Consider the following 10,304-nt stretch of genomic DNA (forward strand, 5'->3'; position numbering starts at 1 on the left):
AAATGGTTATGTTATAAGAAAGACACTGGACCTTTTATTTTTTTTTTTTCCTTTCCTTTTTCTTTTTCTTTAAAAAACAAAACTGAACAAAGAAAGATCCCGAGGCAAAAATCCTTTTAGGTGTAGTTACAAATATTTTAGGGGTCAGGGAGGGGACCTTATAACAGAAGAGAAAAGCACCCTAGAACGTCTTTCCCATCTTCTCTTCACTGAGGGAGACAACCAATACACCCAAGTGGCCGTCTCACCCTCGTCACTTGGAAAAAGGAGGAACCAAAGTCTTAAGACCTTTAGAAAAGACTTGTGTGTGTGTGTGTGTGTGTGTGTGTGTGTGTGTGAGAGAGAGAGAGAGAGAGAGAGAGAGAGAGAGAGAGTAAAAGTCAGTGCTATAAATCTAAACAAGGTCTATTTTTATGTTTGTTTGTTTTTTTAAAAAAAGTTCTAAAACAACAGGAAGAAAACACATGGAAAGAAACCCCTGGTGGAGACCTGGTTAATTTCGGGAGAGGCCCTTTGTAAAGAGAATATAAAATGCGCTGGGCCCCTTCCCCAGGCAGGCAGGACCCGTTCCCATGGCCTCTGCTATCCTCTCCGCCGCCCTCTGCTCCCATGCCATGTCACCCTTCCTCAATCCTTTGAAAAAATAAAACCCCCGCTCTTGTGACGTGACACTGGTCCTCCTCTGTCCCCGCTGGAGAGCTACTTGGTGTCCAGCTTGGCCATCTCCTGTACGTAGATGCCGATGCTCTCGCTGTCGAAAAGCAGAAAGTATACGTTCTTCAGCGAGGACGCGCTCGAGTCATCGAAGTGCGCAGAGATGGCCTTGAGAGTCACCTGGGCGGCTGTCTGTTTGGGAAAGCAGTTTCTGTGCCCGAACAAAAGAAGAGTCCATGTCATTTTGGGTCCCTGTACCCACCGCTGTAATTCTCTCTGAGTCTGGGAAGAGGGACATGGGTTTCTTTTTGTTTTTGTTTTGACGGGGGTCTCACCCTGGAGCCCTGGCTAGCCTGGAATTCACTGTGCAGACCAGGCTGGCCATGAACTCAGAGATCTGCCTACTTCTGCCTTCCAGAGTGCATGTGCCACCACACCCGGCTAATAGTTCTGATTCTGGCCGTTGACCCTTGTTTGTACAGTGTGGGACTCACCAGGCACAGGGCCACTCCACAAATCACCTTCTCTGCCACTAGTCACGAGGAAGATGTGGGTAGGTGGAGATGTCCCTGCTACATACCAGCCAAGGTCACAGACCTGGTACATAAAGGATGTCCCAGATTTGAATCTGTGTCAGCTGGCTCAAGGAACTTTGACTTTGTAAAGTCTACTGATTCCACATTTATAAGACCATATCTTCAAAATGCAAGCTTTTTTTTTTTGTTAGCTCCTTCAAACCAGTTTACATGCTAGCCAGATTATCTGACAAGGGCCTTTCAAACTTGCTGGGGCTGGGGCTCAGTTGGTCAGTGTTTGTGCCTAACATGCTGGGTTAGGTCCCCAGCACTGCAGAAAGCAGGCATGGTGGCGTATGTCTGAAATATCAGCATTTGGGAGGTAGAGGCAGGAGGATTGGTTCAATACCCCGCCCCCATAAACAAAGCAAACGCTGAATCCATGGACTCTTAGTCTTTCATTTACTCACACGAACTGTGATTTCAGCTAATTTGGGCAGGCAGGGTTGGTGAAAGTTCCCCGAGGACCCCAACCACTAGGGAGTCACTGGTAAGTGCTGTTCACCAGCTCCTAGGGACACAGTCACCATGGCTATTTGGGGTCAGCCAAGACACCCGGGGGTAGGTCCAAGAGTCAAGGATATGCCTACTTCCTGAATTCTCTTGAGTGCCTCTGCATGGAACATGGTCTGATCATGGAGAATACATCCCATAGTTACTCATTAGTTTGTCCTCAGCTTTCCAAGCTGCAGTGAGAACCTTCCACTGCTCTGAGTACAGTTATCAAAGCCTCAGCCTCCTCCTCTGCTGCCCACCAGAACGTTCTCAATGAAGCAGGTCTGGGGTGCGGCCCAGGGGCCAGATCTATAACCAGGGGCTGCTGCTGGTGGTTCACAGACCACACGTACATTAGCAAGGCCTGTGAACCTAGGGTTTTCTGATCTTGTGTTCTAAGCAAGGACCAAGGGTGAGGATGTGGGTTCTCAACATAACAAGCGTTTAGAAACAAACATGGGGTATGATGTGGGGATGGCTCAGCGGGAAAGTGCTTGCCATACAAGCATGGAGACCCGAGTTTCTTAGAATAGATATAACAAGGCTAGGCACGTTGATAATGTCGGTAACCCCAATGCTGGGGAAGTGAAGACAGGTGGGTCCCTGAGACTTGCTGGCCAGTCAGCCTAACCGATCAGTTATCTAAAAACCAATGAGACACTTTCACACACACAACAAAAAGCAAAAGCAAAAGCAAGAAAGCAAGAAAGCAAAAAAGCAAGCAAGCAAGCAAGCAAGCAAACAAGCAAGCAAGCAAGAAAGAAAGAAAGAAAGGAAAAGGCAGCACACACCTTTCTGGAGAGGCACAGGCAGGAAGATCTCTGTGAGTTCAAGGCTAGCCTGATCTACATAATGAGTTCCAGGCCAGTCAAGGTTACATAGTGAGACTCTTATCTTTTTCTCCTCTTTTTTTGTATTGGTTTTTTTGAAACAGTTTCTCTGTGCAGCTCTGGCTGTCCTGGAACTTGTTCCATAGGCCAGGCTGGCCTCAAACTCAGAGATCTGCCTGCCTCTGCTTCCCTAGTGCTGGGACTAAAGACATGGGCCACCACCTCCAGGTCAGACTCAATCTCAAACAAACAAACAAACAACAATCCCCAAACCAAACCAACAGCAACCAAAACCCAAGGTGGTAGAGTGTGGTGGTGCACACCTTTAATCTCAGCACTCAGTGGGCAGAGGCAGGCAGATCTCTCCGAGTTTAAGACTAGCCTAACTTACATAGTGATTTCCAGGTTAGCCACAATGACATAATAAGGCCCTTTCTCAAAACAAAAACAAGATGGTCATCAGAGAGGAGAAACTGCAGGTGAGGAATTTCCCAGATCAGACTGGCCTGGGAGGGGCTGTCTTGATTGATGATTGATAGGGAAGGGCCCAGCCCACTGTGGGCAACACCATTCTTTGGGCAGGTGGTCTTGGGTTGTATTAAAAAGCTCTGAGCCAGGGTGTGAGGCAGCAAGCAGCCTTTGCCCAAGGTTTCCTTATTAAACCCCTGCTTTTAATTCCTTCTGGACTTATTTCAATTAGGGGCTGTGACCTGGAAGTATAAGCCAAATAAACCCTTTGCTCCCCTAAGTTACTTCAGGACAGAATGTTTTATCACAGCAACAGAATATTAGTGACACTGGTCTCCACACACACCTGTAAACCTAGGACATACGTGTACACCCACAAGCATACACAAAACTAAAATGCTACTTGGCCTTACCCATGGTGTCTTTCTGTTCTGGGCAGTGTTATCAACAAGGCGGGAAAGCTGGCCCCAGCCTGCCACCCCAGGCCAGGGGCTTGTCTGTTTAGAAGGTAGGAAACTGGGTTTCTTACTCTGTGGCCTACTCAACCTGCTAGCTGTGCTGGCAAGACCTTGGGTGTGTCTTCTAGAAGGGGCCGATGGAACGTGGACATGTTGGTGAGTAGCTGGTTCCCAACAGAAAGGCCGGGAACATCAATTGTGTCCTACCTGCCGCTGGGGAAAGGCGGGAAGGCTACTGATTTCAGCTTCTTGTCCTCGGCTGCGGACAGGCAGTTCTTGATGGTCTCTTCCAGCTGTTCTTCACATTTGTCAGAGCCCCACTGGGGGATGTGACAGTGGATGACAAATTTGGCTGCGAGTCCACTGGATTGGCTGACGGCAGCTGGGACACAGGAGAGAGAAAGGCGGTAGATTATTTCTTGAGTCTCAGGTTAAGCTGAGGCGACCCTGTGAGACTCTGGAGGATTCGGAAGTGAAAGTGTAGGTAGCCAGACACATCCCTGCCACCGTGTGTGGAGTCTGGCAGGAAGCCAAGCTCTGGTCAGAAACAGTTTGGCTGTTGATGTGACAGTTTATCACTATTGGCGATTTGCCAACGGGCTCCAGGTCAGGAACCACCTCAGTGGATCCTAGTGACAGGAACATATCAAAGTCACATCTGGTGCTGTGGGAGACTGAGCAACAGCCACCTCCGAAAGTCCAAATCCCTGGGTTCTTAACTGTTCACTGACATGGCCAAGGGCACTTTGTGACTACAATTAAGGACACTGGAGATGGACGGTCAGGGTTGCCACACTGGTTACACTTGGCATGACGTCAGGATTAAAGGTGTGTGGTATGTGCCACAGCACCTGGCTTTTTCTTTTTCTTTTCAGTTTTTCAAGACAGGGTTTCTCTGTGTAACAGCTCTGTCTGTCCTGGAACTCAGAGATCTGCCTGCCTCTGCCCACCCAAGTGCTGGGATTAAAGGTGCGCACCACACCACCTGGCAAGGTTTAATGAAAAAGAATGTTTTTATAGGTATGGGTATTTTGCCTGCATGCGTCTCTGTGTACTGTACGTATGCAGTGCCCAAGGAGATGAGAAAAGGGCAACCTCCCTGGGACTGAAGTTAAATGTGGTTGTGAGCCACCATGTGGATGCTGGGAACTGAACCGATGTCTTCTGGAAGAGCAGCCAGGGCTCTTAACTGCTGAGCCATCTCTCTAGGCCCTCCTTCCTTTTTCTTTTTTAAAAAATTATTTTATTTTATGCGTAGGGATGTTTTACCTATATCTATGTCTGCACCACCTGCATGCACTGCTTTAGTAGCCAGAAGATGGCGGCCAATCTCCTGGACCTGGAGTGACAGACAGTTGTGAGCTGACATGTGGGTGCTGGAAACTGAACCTGAGTCCTCTGCAAGAGCAGCCTGTGCTCTTAACCTCTGAGCCACCTCTCCAGCCCCTTTCTTCCTTCCTTCCCTCCCTGTCTTCGTTAGGGCGTCTATTGCTATGGAGAGACACCATGACCACAGCAACTCTTAAGGACAACATTTAATCGGTGGCTTACAGTTTCAGAGGTTGAGTCCATCATCATCATGGTAGGGAGCATGGCAGCATGCAGGCAGACATGGTGCTGGAGAAGGAGCTGAGAGTGGAGAAGGAGCTACATCTTGATCCCTCAGGCAACAGGAAGTGGTCTGAGACACTGGGCATGGCTTGAGCATCTATGAAATCTCAAAGCCCACCCCCACAGGGACACACTTCCTTCAACAAGGTCACCCTTTCTCCAACAAAGCCACACCTCCTAATAGTGCCACTCCCCATGAGCTTATGCAGGGCCAGTTACAAACTACCACGCTCCTTCTGTCTCTCTTTTGTTTACACGGACTTTTTATCCCCCTAAACATGGTCCCCATCAGTAAGAGCCACGGCTATTGAGGACTTTGAGGGAAGTCCCTGTGGCCATCAGTCATCAGAGGGGGCGGGCTCCTCTGTGCCCAGGCTTGGTTGTGTCCTTCAGCCCCCAGTTCTTTTCTGAGCCTCCACCACGCAACTGGGCAGCCTGGATAAGAGATGCCTTATGTGACCCTGGGCCTCTCATTGGCTATAAATCTCTTGATTCAGGGCCACACTGACACCCACAACACAGCTCAAGGGTCGGAGGCTCAGCATGGACTGGTCCGGCTTGGAGGGCATGCATGGAGTCACATGGGCTCCCACCAGGGTCTGGCAAGGGCAGCTGTGTTAGGGCCTGGACTGTTATTGGTCCTTTTATCAATTCTAAGAGGGAAATGTTTTCACATTTGTAACTTTGTCTCATGACTGCTGTCAGCCTGTAGGGGACCTAAGCTCTTCCAGAAATAAAATGCATGACTTTCAGCCGGGCGGCAGTGGTGCACGCCTTGAATCCTAGCACCGGGGAGGCAGAGCCAGGCAGATCTCTGTGAGTTCGAGGCCAAGCCTGGTCTACAGAGCGAGATCCAGGACAGGCACCAAAGCTACATGGAGAAACCCTGTCTTGAAAAACAACAACAACAACAAAACCCAACAACAATAACAACAACAATAAAATGCATGTCCTTCGTCTGCTGAGGTCAGGTCCCAGGAGCCTCTGTGAGGATTTAAGCAGTCCCAGGCTGCCTGTCTTCTGAAGCACTGGCCTATAGCTCATATTTCCTAGGCATTTTTTCGCCCTCATCCCATCTGTGTTGGTTTGAATGAGAATCGCCCCCATAGGCTCATGCATTTGAATGAGCTCGGCCTCCAGTTGGTGGAACTGTTTGGGAAGGATTAGGAGGCGTGGCCTTGTCGGGGAGCGGTGCATCACTGGCCCAGACTTTGAAATTTCAGAAGTCCATGCTGTTCTTAGTTAGCTTTCTCTCTGCCTCCTGCCTGTGGATCAAGGCGTAAACTCTTAGCTACTGCTCTAGCACCATGCATGTCTGCCTGCAGCCATGTTCCCTGTCATGATGGCCACAGACTCACCCTCTGAAACCATAGGCCCCCAATAAACTCCTTCTCTGACTTGTCTTGGCTGTGCTGTCTTCTCACACACAGAAAAGGCAGTTTAGAGAGCAATTCCATCCAAGCTATATGTCCATAGAAAGTCGATAGGATGCAGACTTTCGCTGAGCCGCTTCTCGGTGAGAGGCCAAGGTCGGCTCTTGCCTACCTCACCTTATGTTGACTCTCAAGTAGGCAGCCTGTTTGCGAAAAATCTAATTTTCTTATTCTGGTTATTTTTTGAGGGCGGGTGGGGGAGGATCATAGGTCTTGGTTAGCTGTGTCTGTGGTTCACACGTATGTAGAACATGACACGCACTGTTTTAATTATGGTGTCTGACAAGAACGCACTGTTGTGTGGCAGTCAAGCTGAGTAAAAAGAATTTTGGCCAATGGTTTATGAAACGTTTTGTTCTTGACCCAGTACATCATATGTCCAGGTATGGAAATACTAACATGGAGGTAGCTCAGGTACTTGTCCAGTCTGTGAAGAAGGTGCCCAAGGGGCTAGGAATTTTAGCCTTTATTAAAGCCCTACTTGGTGAAGAACTCTCTGGATCACTTGCCAGAGGCTAATCGGCATCAAGCTCCAACTTCCCTCCTTACAGAAATGAACCCGTCCGACCTACTCCACTCGACATCGGGCCAGGCGGTTTCCATGAGTTCCTCTTGACTTCTGAATACCCCTTGCCTGGCCGTGTGATTGGGCCAGGTTCTGAGACATGATTTACACTATCGTGTATAGTCGGCCCATACAGTTTGTCAAACCAGAGCTCTGCGTTTAACTCTGATGAAAAGTTCCTGCTGAGAACTCTTTTTTTAATTTTACAGATATGTTTTATTGCCGGGGCGTTGGTGGCACAATCCGTCATAATCCCAGCGACTGCAGAGATGGCACGAGTGCGCGAGGCCGGAGTTCTGCTGTGGAAGGTGTCGTACTGGAGCCGAGCCGGGACTTACCCAAGTTGAGTCCCAGGAAGAAAAGCCAGGCAAGCTCCGAAGGCAAAGGAAACTCTGTCTCGAAAAAAAACGAGAGCGATGATCGACAAACAATTATGTGCTATTATTTTAGTGTATATTTAAGAGGATGTATGTTATAGACGCTGTATGCAGATCGAATAGGTGCCATGATCGTATGCGTCATATATTAACGTGTCGTGCATGGTAACGTCGCCATCCGTGTGCGCGCGTGAGAGAGAGAGGGATCCTGTCTGGGAGAGATCTGATTGTGAGGTCTGAGATCGCTCTTGTATGTCTACTATTTCTCACGCGCTCTCGAGGTGCTTTGCTGGAAGACTCTCGTTTTAGCTACGAACCTATTTTGTACCGTTCGGTCATTGCATACACGCCTCTCATCGAAATTCTGGTCTCTTCAGAGTACCACGCATCGTCAGTAGCTGTCTCTTGCGGGCGATGTTTTTTGCACTCGGCCTGGAGAGCACTTTCTGCGGATCCTCCTCAGTACCACCACGTTCCCTATCCATGACCCAGGTAAAGAGCTCTCGTCAACAGGCTGGACTGCATGAACCTCTGTCTGAGCCATACGAGGACGGAGGAGAAGCTGGTCGACTGTGGCCAGGATCCTGACTCAAAGAAGGCCTACATTAGAGGACAAAGGGATTTAATTTTGGCCACAGACTGAGGCAATAATGTCCTGGGCAGAAGAAATACTTGGCCTTTGGCCTGGCGTACCGTTCCACAGTCATGACTCTAATGAGGTGGCTGGATTACACAGATGGATCCAGAAAAGAACGAACGTGAAATAACGGTCAACGCCTCTGCGAGGCCTAGTAGTTATCCCTTAGGTTCTATTGGTGGCTGGTCTAATCGCTAACACTGTCCTCCTAAGTGTAGGCTCTCCACGCGTCGCCAGAAGAGGGTGCCCATAGCCCTTCCCAAAGTTAACTGATGCCCTGCTGGATCCAGTGGTTCAGATATATTAGGACCCTTATTGGTGGGAGGGGGACCATTTCTACCACTTATGTAACAGCTGTTGAACCCAAGATGGTGGTAACGCAGGCCGCAGGTGAAGACTTCTCTGCTCTCTTCTGTTCTATAGAACGGCGCAGCGTCTCTGCCGACCCAACGACAACTGCTCGTGGTTGACAACGGCTGTGGTGAGAGGGTTTTTGTTGTTTTTGGTTTTTTATAGTGTCGTACAGTAGTTTTTCGATCTGCATAAGTATGTCTATCATTGTGGTTGTGCTCACCTTGGGACTGGCCAGCGATTACCAGACGTGAAGCACTCCCTCTGGCGGAGGGAGTCGCTGGCTTCGGAACCCTTGAGGAGTTCGCTCTTGGCCAGGGGAAGCCAGAGTGGAGGTTCTCAAACTGCGCTGGAAGCTCCATGCTCATTTAGCTGTCGCCAAGCATGAGATGGGACGTTTGATAGTTCTGGGCTTTTTATTGTTCGTCCTTTTGCCAGATAACTCGGGCGAATCCCGGAGAGACCCGGGGCCTCATCACTATTGGGCTTGGTGGTGTGGCCGGTGTAAGGACGACGCATGTGTTAGTAAACGCCGTATGGTGGACATGCCACAGTGCACATATTGTGAAGCATGAGTCTGTATGTGCTCCAATATTTGCAGCTTGGTCAAGCACAGTGTGTCTATGGTATCGCACTCTGAGCCTCTGGCCCAGACTGGCCCTGGCCTATCTCGGCTTCACCTCTAAGCTCGCAGAAAATTGAAGCCATGGCAGGCCTAGTGGGGCTGAAACTGTTGATGATAGACCTCGTGGAGAGTCACCCCCGAAATCACAATCTTTGTGTCCCGCCTAGTCCACAAGTCTTGATTATTCAGCGCAGGGTTATTTTGCAGTCTCTGTCAAACAGTGGAGAATTGATAGTGGAGGATGCTTAGGACTAAACGAAATGAACTCAGATTCCACACACACACACACAACACACACTACACAACACACAAGCACACAGGAGAGGGGATGAACTAACTCTACATACAACATCGAGATAATGAAAAAATACAGTGACACTCAAGGTGCAAGACACCAGACACCAAGGACGGGCCACTGTATGAACTAGTAATTTCGTATGTGAATGTTCCACACTAACAAGACACAAGCCACGGGGACAGGAATGTAAGTTAGTGTTAGCTTAGGACTGGCCTATTTTGGATCAAGGATGACTAAGATAAGTTTCTGGAAGTAGTTTCTGGCAGACTGGCTTGCTGCAAACATTGTCATGTAGAAAGTATATCTAATAGCGCGTAGTACTGCATATATGTAATGGCACTTTACACATAAAGGGACTATTGGGGTGTAAAAGTGTGTTTTGTTCATGTGTATCCTTGTGGATCAGGCATCGGCAAAACATCTAACTCCGCAATAGTCCTGGGAGGGAGAGAGAGTGTTCAACCTCTGGTCCGTGTTCATGACCATTCCCAAAGCCATTTCCAAAGGGCAGTCGCCTAGAAGTCATTGGTTGAGACGTGATGAGGCCGTACACGTGCTGCTCAAATAGATCCAAGAAGCAATTGCACTAAGGCGCTGTCTCTGCCTCCTCTAGTTCTGTGCTGTCCATGTGTCCTCGGTCTTGGTTCTGTTGGTCTCAGTTAGGGTTTCTGTTGCTGTGGAAGAGAACAACCGATAAACTGTCCTAGGCCACTGCTTTATGTAAAGGAAAAGCATTAATTGGGCAGCATTGGCTTCACATATGATCGGATGACTAGTCAAGTTCATTAGTATCATGGCAAGGACATGTGGCACTGCAGGCAGACATATGGTGGGCTCTGGCGTACAAGCTTGACCAGAAGATGAGCTGAGCTGGGACATCTGGGCGTGCTGTTGAGCATGTGGCCGACAGTGACACACTTCATCCTC

General features: G+C 49.0%; 1 protein-coding gene across 2 annotated transcripts in view; it reads right to left on the reverse strand.

The window, feature by feature from the left end:
• Positions 1-14: 14 nt before the first annotated feature.
• The window catches only part of LOC118569805 (core histone macro-H2A.2), a 56,760-nt gene continuing 46,470 nt past the window's right edge, over positions 15-10,304 (reverse strand). The window contains exons 8-9 of one of the 2 annotated variants that reach the window (XM_036168058.1): positions 3,688-3,862; positions 15-865 (exon numbers count right to left, since the gene is read on the reverse strand). In XM_036168058.1, the coding sequence (XP_036023951.1) occupies positions 700-865; positions 3,688-3,862 (341 nt within the window). In that variant the 3' untranslated portion in view covers positions 15-699. The remainder of the gene's footprint in view (positions 866-3,687; positions 3,863-10,304) is intronic. The other variant, XM_036168059.1, reaches the window with a different exon arrangement.

Source organism: Onychomys torridus, chromosome 18, assembly GCF_903995425.1.
Source record: "Onychomys torridus chromosome 18, mOncTor1.1, whole genome shotgun sequence".
Classification (NCBI taxonomy): Eukaryota; Metazoa; Chordata; class Mammalia; order Rodentia; family Cricetidae; genus Onychomys; species Onychomys torridus.